Below are 25,302 nucleotides of genomic sequence, written 5' to 3' on the forward strand. Positions count from 1 at the left end.
GAGTGTTTGGCGCTCAGACTGTCCACATCAGCCGCCGTGTCCGAGCTCCCCCTCCTCGTGAACTTGCCTGTCAGCCAATCAGACGACAACGTGTTGCCTGTCAGCCAATCAGACGACAACGTGTGATCCGCCAACAAAACCAACTAACCGACTACCCCGTCAAGCAAACAACCTGACCAGCAAACAAGCAACTGAGTAACAAAATTGATCGACAACCGACCCATGATGGTGGCCTGCCAGCCTCCTCGCTCCAAGGCGCGTCGGTCGTCTCCCAGGCCCGAGAAGCTTCCGAAGGAGAAGGTGCTGCGCGTGGGAGACACGTCCAGGTGGTCCTCCTGGAGCAGGAACGGGACTCCCATGCGACGCTGACGCTTCTTCCCTGTGTGGTGGAACGGGATGGAGCCCTTCCTCTCCCGGTCATCCCTCCGGTTCATAAACTGAGAGGGGAAAAGGAGAGAGGGAGAAGGGGGAGGGAGGGAGAGGGGGGAAAGGGAGAGAGGGAGAGGGGGGGGGACAGAGGGAGAGAGGGAGAAGGGGAGAGAGGGAGAGGGAGAGGGAGAGAGGGAGAAGGGGAGAGAGGAGAAGGAGAAAGGAGAGAGGGGGGGAGAGGGTGAGAGGGAGAGTGGGGAGAAAGAGAGAAGGTAGGAGAAAGACTCCTCTTAACAAATCAAAGCTGCCTTCATACTACATGGGGGGCATGTCTGGCTGGGGTGTGGTATCGTCATGGCGACGCTCCCTGACCTTTTTGAAGAGGTTCTTGCCCAGGTCGGAGGAGAGGTCGGGGACAGCCTGCCTGCGCAGGTTGGTCAGAGAGACCTTGGCAAACGTCTCCGAGCTCAGAGACTTGCCCTCCTCATTACACTTCAGGCTCATGTCTGCACAACGTGAACACGCACCAGTGAAGACGGGACCGTTGTCAAGGTCACCGATATACTGAAACGTGTTCTGGCTGGATTCGAATGACCGCTCGATCAAACGCGAACACAGATGAACACGTTCACATAAACGGCAGAATATCCACAACATTTTCACATAGCGTCATCTACAATTTTACTAGCAATACTAGTGATGCCACCAGTAACACTGGTGGTGCCAGTAACACTGGTGGTGCCAGTAACACTGGTGCTGCCAGTAACACTGGTGGTGCCAGTAACACTGGTGGTGCCAGTAACGCTACGACAGCCTCGCACCTGCGTCTTGTGAGTGTTCACCAAGGAGGGGGGCGGCAGCCACCATGGAACTGCTGCGTGGGCGTGGCAGGGGCGTGGCCAGGGGCTCGGGCGGACGCTCAGGCCTCTCGTCCAGGATCTGCCGCAGGCGCTGCAGGTAGAACATCAGGGCCCAGTGGACGCCCTCCTCCGTCCAGTGGGGCTGCAGCAGACAGCGCAGCACCGCCACGTCGAAGTAGGTGGCGTAGCGAGCGCGCTGGGCCAGAGAGACAGGGAGGCCGGAGGGGGCTGAGGTCCTGGGGGGGGGGGGGTGATGGAGGAGGAGGTAGAGAAGGAGTCAGAGCGGTGAGGGAGTCGGGCTAGTAATCCGAAGGTTGCCAGTTCGATTCCCGGTCATGCCAACTGACGTTGTGTCCTTGGGCAAGGCACTTCACCCTACTTGCCTCGGGGGAATGTCCCTGTACTTACTGTAAGTCGCTCTGGATAAGAGCGTCTGCTAAATGACTAAATGTAAATGTAAGGAAGGGATCGGAGGGAGAGGGTGGGGGGGTAAAATCACAAAGCAATCATCCAGAACACAACAACAATCATTTAATAGATTCATGGGCAAACAAAACCGCTGGAAAAATCCTAGTAATGGGCCCTGTGTCTTTTCCACCCATTGTAAAAAACAAAACAAACTATAACAGCCTCCTGCATTCAGACAACACCCTCACATTCCCTCCACCTCCGGCTCCCCACAGTAGCAGGTGAATAATGCATCAGAAGGAGCTGGTGAACACAGCGGCAGAGGCCTCCAGCCGTGTGTGTTCCTGTGGAGCGCCCGGAGCCAGCATGGACGTGAGAGCACTATATATAAGCTGCTGCTCAGAGCAGGCGAGGGAATGAAGGTCACAGACCTGCAGTGAATCCTTCCCCGCTGACTGACGAAACCTCTTTTAAGAGAGAAGAGGAGAGATTTATGCTGAGAGCAGGGGGGGGGGGGGAGAGGGGAGAGAGAGAGAGGCATTTAATCTTGACTGTGGTATTCAACCGGTCGATATCTACGTGAATCAATGGGAGAGAACAGGAGAAGGAGAGGGAGGAGCTGGATTGCGTTTCACTGTCTAGCCAACACACACCCTCCACCCCCCGCTTCCCCCATCTTCCCTTCCTATCCTTCCCTCTTTTCCTACCTCCCCCGTCCTCTCCCTTCCTCAGAAGGCAGACAGCCGGTGTTGTCAGGTTGCCGTGGAGACAATGTGACGACACCTGTCCCCAGAGACAGCCCAGCCCCCGACTTCGTACAGGGCTGCAGCAGGGGTTACTATGGAAACTGCATCAGCATCGCAAGGGGAGGCTGCGATTGGAGTGTGAGGCGTCAGAAAAGTAAAGCTGGGCCTCCTCGCGGAGCTCTCAGTCAGAGAGGGCCTCACTGCGGAGCTGAGTAAAAAAACGGGCCTCCTTGCAGAGCTGAGTAAAAAACGGGCCTCCTTGCGGAGCTATGACAGCCAGGCTATGATGCAGCCTCTGGAGTGAGGCGAGGAGTGAGACGAGGAGAGAGTTAAACAGGAAGTGAGACGACGAGGAGAGAGTTAAACAGGAAGTGAGACGACGAGGAGAGAGTTAAACAGGAAGTGAGACGACGAGTAGAGAGTTAAACAGGAAGTGAGACGAGGAGAGAGTTAAACAGGAAGTGAGACGAGGAGAGAGTTAAACAGGAAGTGAGACGAGGAGAGTTAAACAGGAAGTGAGACGACGAGGAGAGAGTTAAACAGGAAGTGAATCACGCTCTCAAGGCCACACGGAACATCTTGGTTTAGATTCACCTTTAGAGTCTAACACCCTTCCTGATAAGGCTTCTCATTCATCAGCAGTCACCAAAACACACACACACGTGCGCATGCGCACACAAAACCTTGTGATAACTGGGGAGCAATTAATTTCCCTTTGTTTGATGTGCAAACACCCCCCCCCCCTCACACACACACAGTGCAGCTTCCCCATAGGGGCTCTTTGCCTACAGCCAGTCTGTATATAGACATGAGATTGTATTTCTGTTTTCACTGAGATTCTTGTTCAGAGCTTTGAGAGAGCTGGGGGAGGGAACACGCATGGGGGAGGGGCCAGGCTTGGGTCTGTGGGAGGAGTCTATTTAGATTCACATACTACTGGCTAAGGCATATGCCATGGCTGATCTCATCCCTACCACCCTCCACCATCTCAACCTCATCCAGTCAGCACTGCTGTGATGTCATAAGAAAGGGACTCTGGCCTGTTGGAACGTGAACGTGTGTCTCTCTAACACCAACACGCTGTCACCGTGGAAACCAAGCGACCGTCGACATCGCTCGTATTCGCAGGATGCTTCCCTCACACATTAGCGCCTGATCACTGCCCCACAACAGGCCCAGGTTGGGCCCAGGTTGGGCACCAGGGCTGGGCACCAGGGCTGGGCCCAGGTTGGGCACCAGGGCTGGGCACCAGGGCTTGGGGTCAGTTGAAGCTAGAGGACTGCCAGGCCTGCCATTGGCGGACGGAGAGCGGGAAACTGCCAGTAACAGACATACGACACATTATTTCAGCACAATTAGCCTAGTTAGAGAGAGAGGTGTCTGGGAAACAGCAGGCAAAGCAGGCTGTGATAACTGGGAGGCCAGGAGGGCAGGGAGGCTGGCAGGTAGAGGGTAGCAAGGCTGGGAGGATTTAAGGCTGGGAGGATGTGAGGCTAGGAGGACGTGAGGCTGGGAGGATTTAAGGCTGGGAGGATGTGAGGCTAGGAGGACGTGAGGCTGGGAGGATTTAAAGCTGGTAGGATGTGAGGCTAGGAGGACGTGAGGCTGGGAGGATTTAAGGCTGGTAGGATGTGAGGCTAGGAGGACGTGAGGCTGGGAGGATTTAAGGCTGGTAGGATGTGAGGATGTGAGGCTGGGAGGATGTGAGGCTGGGAGGATTTAAGGCTGGGAGGCTGGGAAGGCTCTACTCACTTCTTTTTGGAGACGCCTTTGAGCAGAGGGGGCTGTTGTGAGGGCCCGCCTTTCTCCACAGAGTTGCCGCGGCGACATCTCTGCTCTCCGGCACCTGGAGAGGATGAATCTGATTGGGCGGTTTCACAAACCACCTGGAATCCCTATAAGCAGAGGGCAGGAAGACAGGACAGGAAGGAGGATAGGAGAGTGGAGGAGAGGACACAGCAGAGGAGAGGAGGGAAGAGGTTAGATGGAAGAAAACAGAACAGAACAGCAGAGCCAGTCTACATTCTCCCAGCCCCTGCTTATCTTACACTCATACAGTAAGCTCAGGGGAGGTCACGACCCTGGATAACAGCACCAACTCTCTGCTAATTAATATGAGCAGCCCAGGGGGAGGACAGGAAGCAAGGGGGGCTGGGAGGGGAAGTGGAGAAGCTCTCACCATGGGGCCAGGGTTCCTGGGTCCACAGGGACTGCGCTGGTTGTTCACGGGAGAATTCCTTTTCGCTGGAGAGGATGAAGAGAATGGATGATAAGCAGTTAGCTGCAGCAGCTCAGGGAAAAGCTCATTGCAGACAGTGGTTTACAACAGATATGTGCAGAGAGATTGTGTCCACGACTGCATTTTAATTTAGGTGCAGGTCTACAGGCCGTATGTGAAGCCCGATGTGGCTATGCATGTGAAAAAAAATTCTACACAAATAAAGGGCTATATATATTAAATTTGATTGGATTTGATTGACTCACCTGTCACTATGTTTCTCACTGGCTTGATGAGGGCAAAGAAGGCGGGAACATCCGGCTGACGGTGCTCCCACATTGGCTGCCAGATGACAAGCCCGCTGGCCAATCGGAAGGTCAGATCAGATTCCTGGAGGAAAGACACATGGTCGTGTTGACACAGGAAACAAGCCTAAGTGCAGATTCCAGGCGCATTCAGAAAATTGTAATAACATTTTATATCTAAAGCGTCATGTGAGGGGGAATCAGACATTTACATTTAGTCATTTATTATCAGGTGGATATCAGGCTCCTCCACTACATTACCTGCCACTAGGGGGAGGAAGGGAGGGAGGGACAGAGAGATAGGGGGGGATATAGCAATAGACAGGAAGTGAAATAGTATAAGAGGGAGAAAAAAGGGGGAGGAAAGAGAGAGGGAGAGGAAGGACATGTGTAGAGGAAAGATACAAGTTAAGACAAGGGAGAGATACATTTACATTACATTTAGTCATTTAGCAGACGCTCTTATCCAGAGCGACTTACAGTAAGTACAGGGACAATTCCCAGAGGCAAGTAGGGTGAAGTACCTTGCCCAAGGACACAAAGTAATTTTGCAGTCAGGAATCGAACCCAACCTTCTGATTTATAGCCGCTCAGCCATCTGACTCCCTGACCTGCAACCTTTTGATCTGCAGTCAACAGCTCTACAACTGAGCTGTACCCAGAGCTAAATCTAGAAAGAGTTAACTCTGAAGCACGTATACTTGTGTTTCCAAGGCGAGTAATTGAATCAAATCACACAATGAAACTCTATTTACTCAGAATGAAATCACCAGCTTCCCCAGAGAACAGGAACCCTGCTCGTCTGCACACAGATCAATGAGACAGCAGCTATACGATCTTTGTTACAGTGATGTTCAGTCAAGCTGCATAGTCTATGTTACAGTGATGTTCAGTCAAGCTGCATAGTCTATGTTACAGTGATGTTCAGTCAAGCTGCATAGTCTATGTTACAGTGATGTTCAGTCAAGCTGCATAGTCTATGTTACAGTGATGTTCAGTCAAGCTGCATAGTCTATGTTACAGTGATGTTCAGTCAAGCTGCATAGTCTATGTTACAGTGATGTTCAGTCAAGCTGCATAGTCTATGTTACAGTGATGTTCAGTCAAGCTATATGGTTTATTAAAACCACTTGCGGTGCTATAGATCAACGCTCTCTCTCCTGATGCAACCACTACTTTTGTGTGGTGAGTTATGTTTTGGGAAATCAAATGACCATCCTCTATATTGCAGTTTAGCTGAGAGTTGGAAAATAGAGGGATAAGATACCTGAATAATGTTTTCAGTAAGATTTAAAAAATTTTGGTATTACATATTAATCCCCACCATTTCATTTCTTCCCTGCGTTGTCCTTGTGCGTACCTTGATGCGGTGGATGAGCGGAGCGAAGAGGAACACGAACAGCTCCACGGTGGCCATGCTCTTGTAGAAGAGCTTGGAGCGAGCGTGCTCATCCTCCTCCAGAGAGCCCCCGAGCCGGGGGCCGAGGCCCGAGCCCGTCCCAGACCCGGAGCCCGACCCTGGGCCTGGGGGGGAGCCCTGGTTGCCTAGGGGCTGGAGGAAGGCGCTGCTGCTTCCGGACCAGCCCTGACCCAGGCTGGGCTCGTGGCACTCCTGCGCAGCTTCCAGAAGCATCCAGTGAAGGGTGTACAGAAGCTTGGTCTCCGCCACGCCCAGCTTGTCTTGGTGACCTGGGGAGGTCAAAGGTCAGAGTTTAGAGGTGGTCGATGGGTCGATGGTGCGTTTAGTCCTGTTGAAAGGGATTGATCATTTGGGTGAGCGTGTGTGTGTGTGCGTGTGTGTAATGTTTGTGGGTGTGTGTGTTTGTACATGAATGGGCGTGTGTGTGTGCATGTGTGTAATGTTTGTGTATGTATGCGTGTGTGTGTACATGGATGCGTGTGTCTGCATGCATGCACGTGTGTGTATGACTGTGCGCTCACCCAGCTTGTTCCTGTTGGACAGCAGGATGGAGGTGCAGTGGAGCACGTGGGGTAGGGCTGCCTGGACCAGTTCCCAGCGTGAGATGCTCTGGATAGCCTCCGACAGGGAGGGAGAGAGCCCGTGCAGCTTGTTCTCCACCAGCACGCGCTCAAAGGACTGGGGAACGAGCCAAGTGGTCACTGAGACTGAATCTAAAGACGTTTTGTTTCTGCTCAAATGCCCAATAAGGCCACAAGCAAAGGGGTGTCGGACTGCAGAGCTTGCTCTCAATATACTCAGATTCCTTCTGTTTTCGTCCATGATTCTACATTTAGACATTTAGGATCACTGCGCTACAAATACACGGTTTTGACCTCGATGTTAAAAATTCGAATTTACCAACTGCAATTAGAAAAGTGCTCTCCTGATTCACAGGTGCGTTTGCTAGGATCAGATTAGACCGGACCAAGAGTGAGCGATTATTTAATCAAATCAGAGTTATGGTATTATGTAAATGCCTTACCACACACGAAGCTTCATACTGTTTCCCCAACTTCGGTCGCAGAAACGCGCTGGAAACATGATCAAACCAGTTACAACATGTAGAACCTTAAAAGAGAGGTGTAGGCTACAAAAGGCTTAATCTCAATTACTATTTATAGTCTAAATGCTCATATCCGAGGTCAGGTATTTAGCAAATAAAGAATGAATATTATCATTAGTAATGTAGGCTTTGATTTAGGCTGTTTGTTTCACGCGCGTGACATCGTCGTAACGTCTTAACACCAACAATATTTTTCCTCAATTACCATTTTTGAACCAGGGTGAAATGCTCGCTTAAAATGTAAGGTCTATACACGGGGATAATGAGAGAAAAACGTATGTTGCGTGTTATCTCACATAGGCCTACTGTTCAAAACGACGTTTCTACATTGTATTTGCGGGTGAGTTGCCTTGGTTTCTCTATTCGGTTCGACAGCGGCAAACACCTGTTATCAATTCCCCTCACTAACCTAGTCTGCCTCCACAGGAAGGTCTGGATAGGGAACGGTATTCCATTTCCACACTCCTGGTCGGAGTCATCCAAGCTCTTCCTCTTCACCATCTTGACCGCTTCGTCGTGGACCAGACGCGGTGGCTGGGTCTGTCCCGTCCAGGTGATGTGCCGCTTTGCTCACGACATGATTGTGTTCCGCTTGTGTAAAATGGCTGCAAGTGTCGGCGGCGGACAGCTCTCCGGTTCCAGCACCACCCTCGGAACAGCGGCAGAGTAATAAATCATCGGCGAACGCGAGCTTAAAGACGCAGGAGCCAATGACTACACGGAACAGATGTTTCCCTTGACAACATCAGCCGGTTTGGTGTAGGCAGTGTAAAGAGAGCAAGTGACACGGGAAACCACAGAAACAAAACCCTTTAATCGGTTTACGTTACACACGCAGCACATACAGAGTGGAATCTCTCTCCGGATGCCTTTATGAGACATAATCCCCATTTGAATTGCACCAACAGGTTGTTTAATTACCTTAAAATCCCCATGTCTGCAAAATACATTTACATGGTGTGAGAAGGAGGCCAGAGGAGAAACACTGAAAGGATCCAGTCAACATGTCAATCCTGCTTCCTAAAACACCCTTATTCATAGAAATACGGTCAGATTCCACACTGCAGACAACCTTATGACTCTCCTCCACCTCCTTCTGTGCCTCTCTATCTGCATCTCAAACAAACAAACACACACTCACTCACACACTTACACACTCACACACTCACTCACTCACTCACTCTCACCTTGCTTCCAGTGTAATGCTGTGCATTAGTCATTGTTTTGCTCCAAAAAAGCAAATCACACTTAAATTCGTATTTTGTATTTCCTTTATTCCAATTGTTATCCTGGACATGATTTGTCATCAGTATTATTCATACTGGATTAATATCATAGCGTGAACATCTAAAATGGACTCTTAAATACAGGAGGGGGGGGGGGGTCCATAAAACACTGAAGGAAACAAAAAAGAAAAAGAAGATACTCAGAAGGGGTGGGGGTGGAGTTTAAGGTGGGGTGGGGGTGGGGTTTCAGGTGGGGTGGGGGTGGGGTTTCAGGTGGGGTGGGGGTGGGGTTGGAGTTTAAGGTGGGGTGGGGTGGGAATGGAGGTTCATAACGCTTGACAGAGAAAAGAATAATCTGAAACATTTCCACAAACAGGTGCAATACGTCTTTCCACTTGTTTCAAAACATCCATTTTGTTCTCCCGTAAAGTCTCCTACGTTAAACAGTCCTACCTCTGGTCCTGCATCACAGTGTATCCAATAGCTGCTTTTTTTATGGAATGTTTTTAAAAGACGATACGAAGCTTGAGACTTTCCACTTAAGTCTGCCTATCAGTGTCTTCAGGGTCCTGTGTTCAGTCAAGGTATACTTCACATACGGCCAGTTAGCTCCAAAAGCAGGTAAAAGACATACCGAAGCAAAATAAAAGTGGACCACAGCCTCATACAAAGGGGAGATCTAGACTAAAGGGAAAAAAAACCTAGGGTTACTGATGTCACACAAAAACGATCTACATAGTGCTGCGTGTGTGTGTGTGATTGGGAGAGCTCTGCAAAAAGATTCTAGGCGTTTACCATGCCAGCATAACAACATTAGGTCAATCACAGAACTACTTGAAGGTTATCCTCACGTCACTAAGCCAGACAAGCAGCCCAATGGTTTGTGGGTGACATTGTTTTATTGGAAAGCTAGCATTTTAGCATTTTAGCCTTGGCATAGCGTAAGGATAGCGATGGTTGTCTTGTGTGTTCGACACCATGGAGACCATGGGGATGAATAAGAAAAGAAACAACAGTGAAAAAAGAACAGACAGACAGACAGTATTTAGTTTGACATTTTAACACCAGTAAACGATACACAGTACTTAAAACAAAACGCCTCAACAAGAAAACCAAGAAGACATTTCTGCTAATACACACATCACATCGGTCATCTTCTGCAGTTACAGATTGCGGTACTATAGATCAACGCTCTCTCTCCTGATGCATCTTAGCGTCTACAGTACCAAGACAGAGACTCATCACGTACAGTACCACATGAAAGGAATGCGGTCGGGGGAACCCGGTTCCCCTGGGAGGGCTGGAATGAACATTTGAAGCACTACAGAGTCCATCACAACACGACCAGCCGCCTCAGAGAAGCTAACAGATGGTGTGGGATAGAGGGTATGACGGGCCATGTCCACCCTGGCTACAACCCTGTTAGCTTTAGCATCGTTAGCTACATCGCTCGACCTGTCTCAGTATCTCAGTACACTGGCCATCAAGCAAAGGACAGATAGAATTGGACAAAAACACAAAGAAAAAAAAGTTTAAATATCAAGTGTGTGTGTGTGTGTGGGGGGGGGGGGGCTTATAGGAGCTGGGATGTTGGGGCTCAGGAGGGAGAGGGCAGCTAGGGGGCAACTAGGGGAGGGAGGGGTAGAGAGGGGGGAAACTAGGGGAGGGGAACAGCTAGGGGAGAGAGGGGTAGAGAGGGGGGCAACTAGGGGAGGGAGGGGGATAGCTAAGGAAAGGAGGGGGCATCCAGGGGAGTACAGGGGCAACAAGGAGTCAGCAAGTGAAAGGGGGGGCAGCTAGCACAGAAGGGAGGCAGGTAATGGAGGAGGGGGCCAGCTAGCGGACTCATAAGCCCTGCTTGGCCAGGGCGGCGGTGACGTCCTGGGCCAGGGTGGAGAGGTGGGGGGAGTCCATCAGGTTGATGCTGCCTGTGGACGACAGGTCGCCGAGGCGATGGGGGGAGGTGCCGCCAGTGCCCCCGGGGGAGTGGGTGACCACGATCTCCGCCCCGTGGTCCACACGCGCCTTGGCCGTGTCCCGGAACGTCAGCTTGTGGCTCTCGATCTGAAAGCAGAGGCAGTGGGGTGAGGGTCTGTATGGCTGGGAGCACTCCTGGGAACGCCAGCCATCTGCTAAAGACAAGCAGGAAGATCCAGGAGAGGTGCTTGGTAAAGACCAAGGGGTGAAGGGTGTTGAGTTAAAAAAAATAATGGTGTTGTCATTGTATCATCATAATGTGTGTACTACCCAATTGGTTTGTTTTACAAACCAATTATCCAAGAATCAATGAATACATTAAGAAGTCAATACATTAATTGATCAACCAACCAATCAACCAATCAACTAACCAATCAACCAATCAACCATCAGCGAGTATCTCACCATGATGTTGCCTCCACCAGGGGTGTGGGCGGTGTTATCCAGGGATCCCACCTTGGCCTGAGCCTTATCTTTAAAGTCCAGCTTCACGTTGTCGATACGTATGTTCCCGCCCCCTGTGGTCATCCGCACAGGAAGCAGGACCACGAGAAAACCAAATAACAACATCTCATGAGAGTGGTCCTACAAAAACTTGTAAAAGTGCAATGAAACTCATAGTGTTAAATTAACACTTAAGCAATTAACAGTTGCTGTGTGTATACAGTATGTTGAAGTATTCAGATGCTGTGTGTATACAGTATGTCGATGTATTCAGAGGATGACAGAGAGATGCTGATCTTACATAGGGAACCAAACCTTGTCAAGATTTCTGTCTACGTCACCTAACACACAGTTACACATTTAGTCATTTAGCAGACGCTCTTATCCAGAGCGACTTACAGTAAGTACAGGGACATTCCCCCCCAAGGCAAGTAGGGTGAAGTGCCTTGCCCAAGGACACAACGTAATTTTTGGCTCGGCCGGGAATCGAACCGGCAACCTTCTGATTACTAGCCCGATTCCCTAACCGCTCAGCCACCTGACACCCACCTGGCCGGTGACGGATGTTGGACATCGATCCACATTTTGCGGTGATGTGGCTCAAGTCGATCTTCTTGGTCTGAATCTGGATCTGTGAGGAGAAGGGCGTTAGAGGGGTCAGGTGCTGTGAGGAGAAGGGCGTTAGAGGGGTCAGGTGCTGTGAGGAGAGGGGCGTTAGAGGGGTCAGGTGCTGTGAGGAGAGGGGCGTTAGAGGGGTCAGGTGCTGTGAGGAGAGGGGCGTTAGAGGGGTCAGGTGCTGTGAGGACGGGGTCAGTCGACGAGTGTCCATGTGGTGTGCTACTGCTTCATAGGAAGAGAAGCTGAATTCTCTGCAGCTCTGATGGACTTCAGAGAGCCAGTCGTGATTTATCACTTAATCTACTCCGCTGTTTAGCAGTTTAACTGTCAGCTGTGGAGAACTAGGAAGGTACAGATCTGTAAAAGCAACAGCAGGATCATAGACTGAGCAAATGTCAGAATCGTTGCTGATGAAACGACATGGGAATCTAGTCAGATTAGTAGGACCCATGATAGTTTGACAGGCTTGACAGAACAGTAAGTCATCTGGAGATAATCACATTTATCAAAATTATATAATAGGGTACTGTAAATCAAGGCCCAATAGAGCCTCTTCATGCTTCTGTGGATGAAAAATGTTTGTTAGTTAGGGCTGCAACATAGAACAGAAAACGCACAAACACAGACAAACGGAAGGGTGTGTTTCCAGGAGAGGGATACTGGGTTACAGTTTCTACAGCGTGAAGTAGCAGGCAGACTCATTAACACAGACACCACAGACACTTAGTGATAGATCAGAGAGCCCAGTTTTAAAATCAGAATGTCGTTTATCTTCACCTCAACAGTGATGGGGTGAGGAAAGAAACGCTGTTTAGCTGTGAAAACCTTTCATGCAGAAAAAGAGGTTCTGAAACTGTAGAATAGTTACTATGACGCAGCTGTGATTTGTGCCGTAGCCAAACAGAACAACATTTCATCTAGGAGACGGACCCCCCCCCCCCCACACACACACACACACACACACTTCGGCTAAGGCACAAAACACAGCCACAGAAACACCGATGTGGCCTGATCCCAGATGTCACTGTAACTCCCCACAACACAGTGCCCCCTACTGGCCAGTTAGTGAGTATGCAAGTGTTGGTGGAGAAGTTGTGTGTGTGTGTGGGTGGGCAGGTGTGTGAGAGAGCGTGTGTGGGCAGCTGGGTGTGTGTGAGAGAGTACGTGTGTGGGGGGAAGGTGCGTGCATGCGTGCGTGCATGCGCGTGTGTGTGTGTGAGGGGATACTGCAGAAACACTCACATTTCCCCCGCCCGCTGCGTGCTGGACTTTGTCCAGAGAGCCACATTTAGACTGGACATGGCTGAAGTCCAGCCTAACACTGGGAATAAACACCTGAGGAGGACACACAGCACACCGCCGTCACACACACATCCACACACACACACACCATCCACACGCACATCCACACACCCACACACCACCCTCACACACATCCAGACACCCACACATCCACACACCCACACACCATCCTCACACACATCCACACACCCACACACCATCCTCACACACACACCCACACACCATCCTTACACACATCCACACATCCACACACACATCCACACACACATCCACAAGGCCCCAGGTTGAGGCTGAGCACTGTGTTTGCTGCACATTCCTAATGACTGCTGTAGCCAGCTGGCACCGGATGTCCACGAGTTAACGTTATTATGAGGTCTTTCTCTGGTTTTCGCCCTGCTGAGGAGAATCATCAACACAAACACTACATATCCCAGGATGCTGTTCAGCACTCAGTTGGTGCAGGATAGCAGGGATACAGAAACGTGTCCTGAGAGCACGGGGACTGGATGATGAGCTGGGAGAATTGCAGGGAAGCAGAAGAAAGGATTGTGGGGAAAAAATGGGAGAGAGAGCGAGCGAGAGAGAGAAAGCAGTACATACGTTGCCCCCACGAGGAGAGTGTCTCAGGTTATCCTTGGAGCCGCATTTTGACTGAATATGACTGAAGTCCACCTTCTGGTTTAAAATCTGAATCTAAAAAAATCAAACATGAAAAATATATGCCTCCATCTTAAGGTGTGGGAGTCAGAATCCACAAAAATGTCAATGTGTTTTTTACATTTTAGTGTGTGTGTGTGTTATACATTAGTATGGAAGCAAATCAGTGACATAATGTTTTGAATTTTAAAAGGCACTGAATACTTAATATTGAAATGTAATACAACCAAATGTGTTGGTTTTGAATTCACTTCTTTAAAATTGGAATATGAATTTATTTCAATGTAAAAAAAAAATCTGATTAAACAATTCAAGGTTCAGAAATTCAGGTTGCTCAAATTCAAACGGTAAAATTCAGATGGCAAAAATTCAATAAACAAAAATTCAAGTTTCAGAAATTCAAGCTGTTCAAATTCGAATGGTGAAATTAAAATCCCAAAAATCCGACCAGAAATAAATTGATCCGCAAAATCTGGAGGTGAAAAATTCAGAGGTGGAAATTTTCTGTTCGAATTTAAACTACCTGCATTTCCAAACCTTAAATTTTTAGATCAGATTTAAAAAAATAATATTTCTAAACGAAATATTAAGTTATATTACATTTCAATATTGAGTATTCAATGCCATTTAAAATTCAAAACATGATGTTACTGATTTGCTTCCATACATTAAACATTAGTGTGTGTTTACAAGGCATGCCGTTCTGTACAGTGTGTTAACAGAAATGCAGACTGATTGGTGATCTGTGTTGTGTGTGAAACAAACAGGGAAAAATCTGAGCTTGATGCAAACATGGATGCGGAGGAATGGAGGATGACTATGAATGAAACAAATAGGAGTGTATCTCTCCGTACAGAGAACGTAGCAGACCAGCCTCACACACACAAACATGCTGGTGTGCATATGTTTTCCAGCTGGTATGGCAGAAATGTCTACAAGGTCAATCAAAGACAAACTACCAGAGGTACCAAAAAAGGTAAAAGCGAAGACAAAAATCCCTCAAAAACATTACTCACTGCACGGCACTGGACCAACCAAACCGGTCCAGCAGGTTTGTTTTATGATGATAATGTAATATGTTAATTTGGCGGATGCTCCTGAATGAGATGCTGGGGTGGAGGGGATTCAATCTTGCAACCTTTTGATCAACAGTCACAATGATCACTGTGCTTTGCCCCCCCTCCCCCCCTTGCTCAAGCCAAAACCATATTGCAAAATAAGCTAAAACAGCTATGATCCCATTGATATTGCAGTGTGTGTGTGTGTGTGTGTGTGTGCAGTCCGGGCTACTGTTTCTCCCTCTGAGCTTTGCTTCCACTGTGAAACCACAGCTCATTAAAACTCCCATTCTTCCATCTCCCTTGTCTGTGAGTGTGTGTGTGTGTGTGTGTGTGTAGGGTGTACGTGCACGTGCGCATGTATTTGTGTGTGTTCAGAATGATGAATCCCCTGCTTTCACAGCTAGCAGAGGCTGGTCATGGTGAAGAACAGCAGATATGGAGCGCTGGCTGGATGTGCCGGCTAATATTCTCACCCTGTTAGAATAAGACAAAGCTGGGATGCTGTCTGAATGAGAGCAGCGACTGTGGCCAATTCTGTCTGGCTGAGATAGAAACAGTAGGAGATGGTGGAGCCGGCTGAGTCACCATCGCTCCAGGCTGAGACGACTTCACACCCCACACAGGCTTTGCTAAAAACTCCACGTTGACCCAACTTAACGGTATAATTTCCGTTGTTCATGTAACATGTGTGTCAATTTTCCGTCATGTTATTGTTAAAACTGCGTTGCGAAGACATTCCTGAAATTTATGTGGTGACGTGGACACTGGAAGACAGACAGAGAGGTAGACAGACAGAGAGGAAGACAGACAGAGAGGAAGACAGACAGAGAGGTAGACAGACAGAGAGGAAGACAGACAGAGAGGTAGACAGACAGAGAGGAGGGGGGTGGAGAGAGGACAGGGTAAGGATGTTTTCCCAGACTGATGGTGACGACAGCAGACAGAGAGGAGGAGGATGGAGAGTCAACCGCAGAAGAGAAGCTTTGAGAGAAACAGAAATAGAAAGAGAGAGAAAGAGAGGGAGGGATAGAGAGAAGGATGGACAGATAGAAAAAGGGATAACGAGAGACACGGAGATGGAGTGACAGAGAGAGAAAGAGGGATAGAGAGAGGGAGTATGTATTTGTGCATGTGTGTGTAGGTTATTAACAGGGAGAATGTCAGAGTGACTAAGAGGGAAAGAGAGAAAGAGAGAGCATGTGGGAGAGGGAAAAAAGAGTGAGAGAATAATCTGTGAGAGAGAGAGAAAGAGAGAAAGAAAGAGAGAAAGAGATAAAGAGAGAAAGAGAAAGAGAGAGAAAGAAACAGAGAAAGAGAGAATGAGAGAAAGAGAGAAAGAGAGAGAGAAAGAGATAATGAGAGAGAGAAAGAGAGAAAGAGTGAGAGAAAGAGAAAGAAAGAGAGAGAGAGAAAGAGATAAAGACAGAGAGAAAGAGAGAAAGAGTGAGAGAAAGAGAAAGAAAGAGAGAAAGAGAGAAAGAGAGAAAGAGAGAAAGAGAGAAAGAGAGAAAGAGAGAGAAAGAGATAAAGACAGAGAGAAACAGAAAGAGTGAGAGAAAGAGAAAGAGAAAGAGAAAGAAAGAGAGAAAGAAAGAAAAACAAAAAGAGAGAACTGAAGCTAGATATTCATCTCTACCATTCCACCCCCCCGTGTGGTCTTTACCTGGCCTCCTTTGGGCTGGTACTTCATGTTGTCTGTGGACCCAATCTTGGACTTGACGTTGGTCAGGTCGGGCAGGGGCTGGTTGAGCACGCGCAGCTGCTTGGGGGTGGTGGAGGGGGACTTGGGCGGGGTGCGTATCACCGCCACCTTCTTCTCCTGGGACAGCAGGCTGAGGGTCTTGGGGGTGTGGCTCCCGGGGGTGCGTGAGCCGGGCGTGCGGCAGGAGTAGCTGGGCGGCGTGCCGGGCGTGACGGCGGTGGAGCCCGGGGTGGACGTGCCGCTGCGGGCCGAACGGGACCGGGCCGTGTCCGTGCCTGGCGGGGACGCGGGGGGGTGGGGGGAGTTAGACAGAGGTCAGATGGAGGTCATGCGGAGGTCAGACAGAGGTCACAGGGAGGTGACGTACAGGTGAGAAGGGAGTGAGAAACAGAACTAGACGGACTCAGACTTGATGAGGACACACGTCAGCCCTGCTGACCAACACCACGAGAGCCCGAGGAGTGCTCACCATGCCAACCACTGGCCTGTTGCCGGGAGATCGGACAGACAAGATGGCCGACTGACAGAGCATGCGCGGGGGAGGGGGGGGGGGAGGTGACAGCCGGAGAAGGATGGTGTCTTTACCTGCCACACCAGGTGCACGTCCAGGACGGCTCTCTGCTCTGGGCTCTGTACGGATCGCTACGGGGGGGAGGGGGTTAGGGGGAGGGGAGCGAGGAGAGGGGGGAGGAGGGAGGAGGTTAGGGGGAGGGAAGTTAGGAGGAGAAGGGGAAGGAGAGGGGGGAGGAGGGTGATGTGTGCACAATAGGATTGTCATGTCCGGAAAATAGGTAGAAATCCCAGACTTAGATACAGAGTTATTAGTGTTAGGCATTATATCAGGTCACAGTAGGCGAGTGTATCCCATGGTTACTAGAAACACCGACAGACTTAAAGCAAGAAAACCACTGATAATAAATGAGAGAGAGATAGAGAGAAAAAGAGAGGGTGCGTGCTTGCATGTATGAGTGCGTGCACATGCGTGTGTGTATGGATGCATGTGTGTGTGTTAGAATGTGCGTGTGTGTGTGTGTAAGGCTGCTCTTACAGGTTGGTCTGCGGGGGGCGCTGGAGTCGTCAGGCTCTGCAGGGGGGGGTCTACGGGTCAGGGAGTGGGCCGGCCGGGGCAGAGACGACCTCTTCTCTGGGCTCCGATAGGTGCCCTCCTGCAACACACACACACACACGCACACACAAACACAAACGCAACAGAGAAATCAAGGCCAATATCATACTGACTGTAGATTTGGGGATGAGGAAACTGGGACAGTTCTGAATGTGCTCTGGACGTATTTGCTCAGATACATTTCCATACTGGGTTCCTAGTGATAAGTGAACTAGAGGGCATGTTGTTGTATGTGTGTTCTTCTATTCTATCCAGAGGTGTTGAACTTCAGGTTCAGAAAGTCAAGACCCACCTATATGCAGTCAGACAGCTAGTGTCACCAGCCTAACCCTAAGAACTCTGCTAGGTACAGACCAGCAGGTCCTGTAGCTGCCCTTACAAAGTACATACAGTTGGTATGCACACAATTGAGATATACTAATACATAGTCATATACCCACACCTTGATCTTGTGCAGACATGTTCGGATTGGCCTGCTAGAGTACCCTTGTTTCCGCCAAAATCTTCAGGATGTAACAGGACATCCTGGTATTTTATTTTGTGCCCTGGGACACTAAATATTTTCCTGGCATGAAAAATAGCCTGGTAGTCTGGGTCTTCCCTTGTAGTCTGGGTCTTCCCTGGTATTCTGGGTCTTCCCTGGTCATCTGGGTCTTCCCTGGTAGTCTGGGTCTTCCCTGGTATTCTGGGTCTTCCCTGGTAGTCTGGGTCTTCCCTGGTAGTCTGGGTCTTCCCTGGTAGTCTGGGTCTGAAGCTGAACTTCCACACCTGCTGCTTCTGCCTCTGCCTTACCTTCTCCCCCCGCCTCTGCAGGGAGGGGGGCTGGCGGGAACATGCGGAGGAGGGCCGGGGCCCAAGCGCCTCCTTCTCAGCTAGAGGGCAGCGCTTAGAGAGGCTACAGGCAGAGCCGGGGCGGGGGGGGAGGGCGGCCACCCCCCTGCGCTGGCAGGCCATCTTTAAGAGCAGGGCTCGGGTCGGGCTCTGGAGGCCCACCAGGGCAGGGGAGGTAGGGGGGTAGGAGGGCAGGGTGGGAGGGGGGGGTAGGGGGTTAGGGGTGTAGGGGGGTAGGAAGCAGGGAGGAGGGGGGTAGGGGGTTAGGGGGGTAGGGGGGTAGGAAGCAGGGAGGAGGGGGGTAGGGGGGTAGGGGGGTAGGAAGCAGGGTGGGAGGGGGGTAGGGGGTTAGGGGGGTAGGAAGCAGGGTGGGAGGGGGGTAGGGGGTTAGGGGGGTAGGAAGCAGGGTTGTAGGTGGGTGGGGGACAGGGTGGGCCGGAGAGACAGACAGATGGGCATGGGTATGGATGGAAGGACAGACAGATAGACATGAGAAAGAAACGGTAAAAAAAAGGTGAAAGACAGTGAAACAGGACAGACGTCATGAGATGATAAAGGATTAAACAAGCTACGGGCATCTCTGTTCCTCCATGACGGGAGGGAACGGCCAAAGTGGGAGTTGTAGAAATAACCAAAACAGGTGAATAAATGAATCAACAAATCGAAGAGAGCTAAACCAGGAACACGGTATGGGAAAAGCGGATCATGACAAGATACATTAAGTAGGAGATGAAACGTTGGACCAGAGCAGGGAGGCGAGCATGTTAAGCTTGAACAGGCTGTGGAGGGCAACACACAGCTAACACACTGTGTAGAGGGGGGTACAGTGTAGAGGGGGGTACAGAGGTAGAGGGGGGTACAGAGGTAGAGGGGGGTACAGAGGTAGAGGGGGGTACAGAGGTACTCACAGAGGTCCTGTCCCTTGACTGGTGGGCCACACTGAGAGGCTGCCTGCCTTCTGGGGACAGAGGGAGAGGAAATGTCACAAGTGGCCAGAAGGGGAAGCTGTCAGCGAGGAAAGACACACACACACACACACACCTATCAGTAGCAATGAGCGGTCGCAACAGCAGCATGAAGCACTTGAATTCTTTACAGTTTTCCATCCAGACGCAAAGACCCTTTCAGGAAGGATGTGTGTAGTAACTGACTACTTCCAGTGAATATAGAGCAGTTTACACCACTGAACACCCACCCAAACACATCTGGGGCCTGTTCCATAAAGCGAGTTCACCGACTAATCCAGGTTTATGTCACTTACTTTCCTTGACACAAGCCTGGCTTATTGCGTAAACTGGAAAATGGAACAGGCCACATGACTCGAATTGAAAATCTTGCGTGAGCATTTTTATTGTGGACTTTTGTTTTGGTTCCTGACCACACTCATCCGTAAATCGAGTCAGATCAGAAGCCAGACAGCCACTACACACAGGAGCAAGCCAGGGGGCAGCTCACCAAACACAACCAGAGCAGCGCACAGGCCTCACTGACACAGCACCGCCTACAAACACAGAGCTCTCCAGCTGGGATGAACTGAAACAAAAATAAAAACAAGAATCCATTGCAAAAACATGGACGACAACAATCAAAGGAAAATAAAAACATGAAGTTCAAACCACACGTAAAAAGGGAAAACCATGTCGGTACATATGGGCAAAACAAAAGACAAAATGACCAAAGCAGCCATCCGTCTCCAAGCCCGCGAGGTTAGCCAGCTGATGCACACAGACAGCCCCCAGCAGGTGTCAGTGCCCCGGTACCGGGTGATCACCTGGGGTCTTGCGTTTAGCGGAGGCGTGGTGCGGACCAGTTCTAGGCTGTCTCGCTGCAGTTCTGACCACGCCTCTCCGCGATGGAGAGTGACACAGGAGTGCCTTACAGTGCTCCACCCTCTTTATACCCACTAGTACAGAGGAGAGAGAGGGTCACACAAGGGTGGGGGGGTCAAAGGTCACAGGTTACATGGGCTATGCTAAAGAAAGGTTACTCAGTGGAAACACAGAATTGACACCTCTTTGCTGCGAGGTTAGAAATAAATGCAAGGGATCTAAGCATCATTTTGTTTGTGACAAATACAGTACACACAGCCTTTAACACCTGAATGATACATAACGTTGCTTTGAAAATCTGTCTATTGTGGTTACAGTGGTAGAGTGAAAAATACATTCATAGACGTCTTGGATGCAAGCACACTAGACACAGGAGCACAAGAACCTTTTCTCTTCCTGAGCTCTTCTCTGGGGTGAAAACCTGGATCTTTCCGTGTCGGCTTGTCCTCGGGAGCGCCGCTCCGACCCCTCCCCGGGCCCGAGGCTCGTTTGCTGGGCCTCGCTGTCTCAATCGAGGGGGTCCTGGTGGGACTCTTGTGGGGCGTCTCAGGCAGAGCTTCAATGAGCTCCGACATTATGCTCCTGTCCTCATCTGCAGCACACAGACAAGCACAGGAGGACAGGAGGATCTCCTCATACCCAGTCTGACACACATTCAAAGACACGCTGCGATAAGCTGAGAATGACTCTGGACTGATGTTTCTTAGGTGCAGTGGTTCAAAAGTGTCTTTTAGGGACGAGAAATTAAACAGTGACTGAACTGATGTGATGTCACTAGTTGACCTGTGAACGTTTGACTGTGCACTGGGTGGAGTGGTACCTTGGGAGTCCAACCAGCCACTGTCTGTGTCCAGCATGGAGTCGCCCACGGTGGTTTCGTCATTGGGCTCAGGATTACGCTGGAGAACATCTGAGATCTCCACTTCCATCTTCTGAGCCAGCTCCACAGACACATCCACCTCCTTATCTTCTTCCCTTTCCCCCACCTCCCCCACCTCCCCCACCTCCCCCACCTCCCCCACCACCCCCACCTCCTCCTCCGCCATGTCTTCCCCTCCCTCCAGGGTTTGGGGAGGTGGCTGGTCACTGTCACAGGTGGTGGGGAGGTGAGACTGGGAGGAAACCTTTTCTCCCGACGTAGCATGTGAGGATGCGTGCCCGTCATCTTCATGGGATTCGTCTACCATATCTGAGGATGCCAAGAGAGATTTGCATTTTTCCGCCCCCTCCTCCACCACCTCCACCACCACCTCCTCCTCCACTTTCTCCATGTCTTCCTCCTCCTCCACTTCCTCTTTCTCCTCGCCCAGTTTCTCGCAAAGCGCGGGGCTCTCGACTTCCTCCATGACTTCCTGTTGTTCCTCGGCGACTTCAATATCTACGCCATCTTCCTCCTCCTCCTCTTCCTCCTCCTCCTTCATGGCCTGGGGGATGATGATGATGGATGGAGATACCTGAGATATCACAGTCACAGTTGATATGTATCTTCTAGGCTCCCTCACTTCCTGCTTGTTTGCTGTGCTGTCCTTGGGTGGTGTGAAGGATTGTTCTTCAGGTGCACCTATCGTCTCCTCTTCTATAACGACGTCCGGTGGTGAAGCTGTTTCAGATTCAGGTTCGTTTTCCGGAGACGGATCCTCTTCTTCATAGCCTTCTCCAGACGTCTCCAGGGTTGGCATCTCGATCTTCTGGTTCTCCTGTTCCGTCACCACAAAGACCCTCGGAGAGTCCGGCCCAGAAGTCTCCAACTCTGACGTTTCACTTCCCTGCTTCTCTACTGTCTTCATCTTCTCTACGTGTAAAACTGTCTCTGATTGGCCGACCACATCCTGAGGTTCCTCCCGAGGGATTGGCTCTGAGGGAGTTGGGGGAGCACCATTGGGCAGGGACGAGGCCTGCCTCCCCTCGCTGTCTGCGTTGAAGGTGAAGGAGGAGTCAGGAGGCACAGGGGAAGCCTCTCTAGAGACGTCCTGTTCCACCTCCACCTCCGGAATGGCCTGGGTCTTGATGTCTTCTGTGAGTCCGCTCTCCAAGCGGAACTCCGTCAGGCGCTCTTTGGACGGAGTCGCCGGGATACGCAGGCGGTCCGGTCTCACACCACTGGGGACGGCTTTCTCCAGGATCACGCTCGACTTGGCCAGTCCCACAACAGCGTCTTTTTTCTCGGTGACTTTCTCCGCTTTCGTACCAGGCGTCTCCGAGCAGTCTATGTTCGGAATGTTCTTCATCTGATCCGGCTGCCGTGTCTCCAGCCTCTCTTCCACACCTTCTTCCCCAATCATTCCCAGCTCCTCCTCGCTGTCCACGTCGGTGGAGGGGAACATCTGGTGGCAGGTCTCCATGGGGCTGTGAAGGTCAGCAGGTGAGGGCATGGGGGCGGAGTACTCACTAAACACACAGTAGCCCAGCTCGTCCTGCCTGACATCTAGGCTCTGACCCACCACCCTGGAGGCCTGGGTATCCAGAGCCAGCTTGGCCAGAGAGCAGCCCACCAGAGAGGACATATCCACGGGCATGGATCCCCTCCTCGCGTGGTCTAGCTCTCTCCTCTCCAGGGCTGATTTGGGCCTTACACCAGCCAGATCTAGCATCTCAGGGATATCCCTGCTCTGTCTGGTCGCCGGCTCACTGAATAGGAAGGGTAATCCGGGCGTTGTTGTTTTCGTTTCGGGAGGCCCGCTGGGGGTGGTGGTGATGGGTAACGCTATCTCTGGAGTCCTGGAGAGGAACGGAGGCTGGTCTTCCACTGGTGAAGATTCAGGATGGACTGGCAACTGCACCGGACTTTCACTGCTGAAGCTTGAGGTGTCTGGATCTGGGAGAGAGGAGACCCTTGACTTGCCTTGCTGACCGGTCTGACTTTCTGAACCAAGGCAAATATTCACAGAGAAACTTCTCTGCTTCAGTGTTGGTTTGGTTCGGGAAGCCTTAGTCTCCTGATCTTTGTTCTCTGAGGCTTCTTCTGTGGTTTCAATAGAGGCTTCTTCTGTGGTTTCAATAGAGGCTTCTTCTGTGGTTTCAATAGATCCACTTTTGGTACACAGTCTTCTTTCAGGGTCGGAATCGGCACCATCCCCCCTGGCTTCCCCAGGGTCTGTGGCTGTGCTGAGTTCATAGTAACCCTCCGGACGTTCTGGTTCCTGTGCACAGCTTCGGGCAGACGTCTCAAAGTAGGCAGTCATTCCGGACTCATCGTCCTTCAAAGCCCCCGGTGGATCTCTGGAGTAACTTCCGATCTTTAAAATCTGCTCGTCCAAAGCCTCCTCAGCATCAGAGATGGTACAATCCTCTTCGAGTTTGTCTTTGTTTTCCTCGTGAGGCGATGGTTCTTCTCCTGACTTACACGGTGTAGCTTCACTTCTCCCATCCGGACCTCCCTCACCAACCCCCCTATCCTCAATCTTCAGCTGAGCTGACATGCTTCTGGCTGTCTTTTCAATCTCCTCCACCAGAGGGCACTGCTCTGCTGTGGTGCCGGTGCCCTGCATGTGCAGCTTGGACACCATGCTGGTGAAGTCTTCCTCCGGCAAAGGAGACGGACTCCTCTCTGCTCCCTCCGGTGTTTCTCTCTCACTCTCAGGGAGCTCTGGGCTGCGCTGTGTCGGCGCCCCCTGTGGGAGAACGCCTGCCGTCGCAGGCTCTCCTGTCAGATCCACAGCAGATCCCTCTGGGCTGCGCTGTGTCGGGGCCCCCTGTGGGAGAACGTCTGCCGTCGCAGGCTCTCCTGTCAGATCCCCAGCAGATCCCTCTGGGCTGCGCTGTGTCGGCGCCCCCTCTGGGTGAACGCCTGCCGTCGCAGGCTCTCCTGTCAGATCCACAGCGGATCCCTCTGGGCACGGCTGCGGGGCTGTAAGGAAAGCTGCAGTAGTCTGGGGCTGAGCCGCGTAAAGCCTACTTCTGGGTCCCCAAGCTAGGGGTCACAGACAAGGACAGTCTCCACCAAGCACAAGGCACAGCACACAGCAGGCCGTGTTGGGAGCAGAGGACTGGGGGGAAACAGCTCCAGGATGGCTAGCGTGCAGGGCAGAGATGACAGCATGAGGAGCGTGGCGATGACGCAAGGCGGGAATGTGATCGGTACATTTCCAATGGATTGCTTTCGAGTGAATTCATTGGAATTTATCGTTAAAGAAATGGAAAGATTCGATTGATATAGAAGTCCAATTATCAGTGTTTTTTTTATCTTATTTTTATGCTTTAATTTGATCCCCAAAAAATAATATAATAGGCATTTTTAGATGGTCAAGAAGTTGACGAACAAAATGTTAAAACCTTGGATTCAACTGAACCTCATGAGGGTGATAAAAAACTATAGCATCTATAAACCAACGAAAACAGACATAAAATACCCAAAGTTTGAAATGAAATGACAGGAAAATGACGCTAGCAACAAATTAAACAGATATCTCTTCAGACCCAAAGCAACACAATAAACAGTACTTGACATTTTAAACCACAAAGTCGGTAAACTGCAATGCAGCTGGCCAAAACGATGCGAGATGACAGTTCAACCAGCTGGCAGTGTAACAACACTGCATCGATGATATAAAAAGCACAACATGGTTTTCCTGCTCGCGAATGAGCACGCCGTTATTGCAGCCTCAGCAAAAAACCCAGCAAGGAGATAAGGAGAGCAACGTAACATTAAAAACAGCGCAGCTAGCTGTTCCAGGCAGCCAGCCATTGTCCCCCAACAGAACAGCAAGGCCTTCTGCCTACTCAGTGGACAGCGAGACACAAGCATGCAGACAACTGTGGACAGACAGACGGAAAAACACACACACACACGCACGCACACGCACACGCACACACACACACGGAAATCCAAACGTCCACACACACCTTCCTGAGATGTGGTGTCCTGCTCAGATTGATGGTTTGCCCCATTGAGGGCTTCATGGCCCTCCTTGGCCTGCTGACAGGGCAAAGCCTGGGACTCTCCTACAACGTCAGCCCGCTCTAAGAGCCTGTCTGCCGGCTGCTCCTCCTGCTGGTCTGGGGGCTCCTCCTCCTCCACAGGGGGAGCAGGGGCCTCCTCTACTCTCTCGTCTTCAGGGAGGGGAGGAGGTGGACGAGACAGGGATAACAGGGATGAGGA

The 25,302-nt window shown here is 50.8% G+C and overlaps 3 protein-coding genes across 3 annotated transcripts in view; all 3 read right to left on the bottom strand.

Moving 5' to 3' along the window:
- The window catches only part of LOC136966444 (protein unc-80 homolog), a 36,760-nt gene extending 28,828 nt beyond the window's left edge, over nt 1-7,932 (bottom strand). Inside the window, 12 exon segments of the mRNA XM_067260951.1 lie at nt 5-67; nt 221-437; nt 742-875; nt 1,184-1,220; nt 1,222-1,465; nt 4,136-4,278; nt 4,563-4,627; nt 4,868-4,991; nt 6,267-6,595; nt 6,848-7,004; nt 7,351-7,399; nt 7,841-7,932. Coding sequence (XP_067117052.1) covers nt 5-67; nt 221-437; nt 742-875; nt 1,184-1,220; nt 1,222-1,465; nt 4,136-4,278; nt 4,563-4,627; nt 4,868-4,991; nt 6,267-6,595; nt 6,848-7,004; nt 7,351-7,399; nt 7,841-7,932 — 1,654 coding nt within the window.
- A 2,454-nt stretch (nt 7,933-10,386) lies between these two features.
- LOC136965992 (microtubule-associated protein tau-like) overlaps nt 10,387-25,302 on the bottom strand; it is a 42,185-nt gene continuing 27,269 nt past the window's right edge. The window contains exons 6-13 of the mRNA XM_067260325.1: nt 25,047-25,253; nt 19,284-19,333; nt 17,467-17,584; nt 16,380-16,693; nt 12,939-13,031; nt 11,628-11,709; nt 11,040-11,152; nt 10,387-10,721 (exon numbers count right to left, since the gene is read on the bottom strand). Coding sequence (XP_067116426.1) covers nt 10,503-10,721; nt 11,040-11,152; nt 11,628-11,709; nt 12,939-13,031; nt 16,380-16,693; nt 17,467-17,584; nt 19,284-19,333; nt 25,047-25,253 — 1,196 coding nt within the window. The 3' untranslated portion in view covers nt 10,387-10,502. The remainder of the gene's footprint in view (nt 10,722-11,039; nt 11,153-11,627; nt 11,710-12,938; nt 13,032-16,379; nt 16,694-17,466; nt 17,585-19,283; nt 19,334-25,046; nt 25,254-25,302) is intronic.
- Nucleotides 20,121-23,710, bottom strand: LOC136966402 (microtubule-associated protein 2-like). Its single transcript, XM_067260907.1, has 3 exons — nt 21,025-23,710; nt 20,626-20,796; nt 20,121-20,278 (listed from the first exon to the last, which is right to left on the bottom strand). The coding sequence occupies exons 1-3, from the start codon at nt 23,708-23,710 to the stop codon at nt 20,121-20,123; spliced, it is 3,015 nt and encodes a 1,004-aa protein (XP_067117008.1).

Source organism: Osmerus mordax, chromosome 22 (assembly GCF_038355195.1).
Source record: "Osmerus mordax isolate fOsmMor3 chromosome 22, fOsmMor3.pri, whole genome shotgun sequence".
Taxonomy (NCBI): domain Eukaryota; kingdom Metazoa; phylum Chordata; class Actinopteri; order Osmeriformes; family Osmeridae; genus Osmerus; species Osmerus mordax.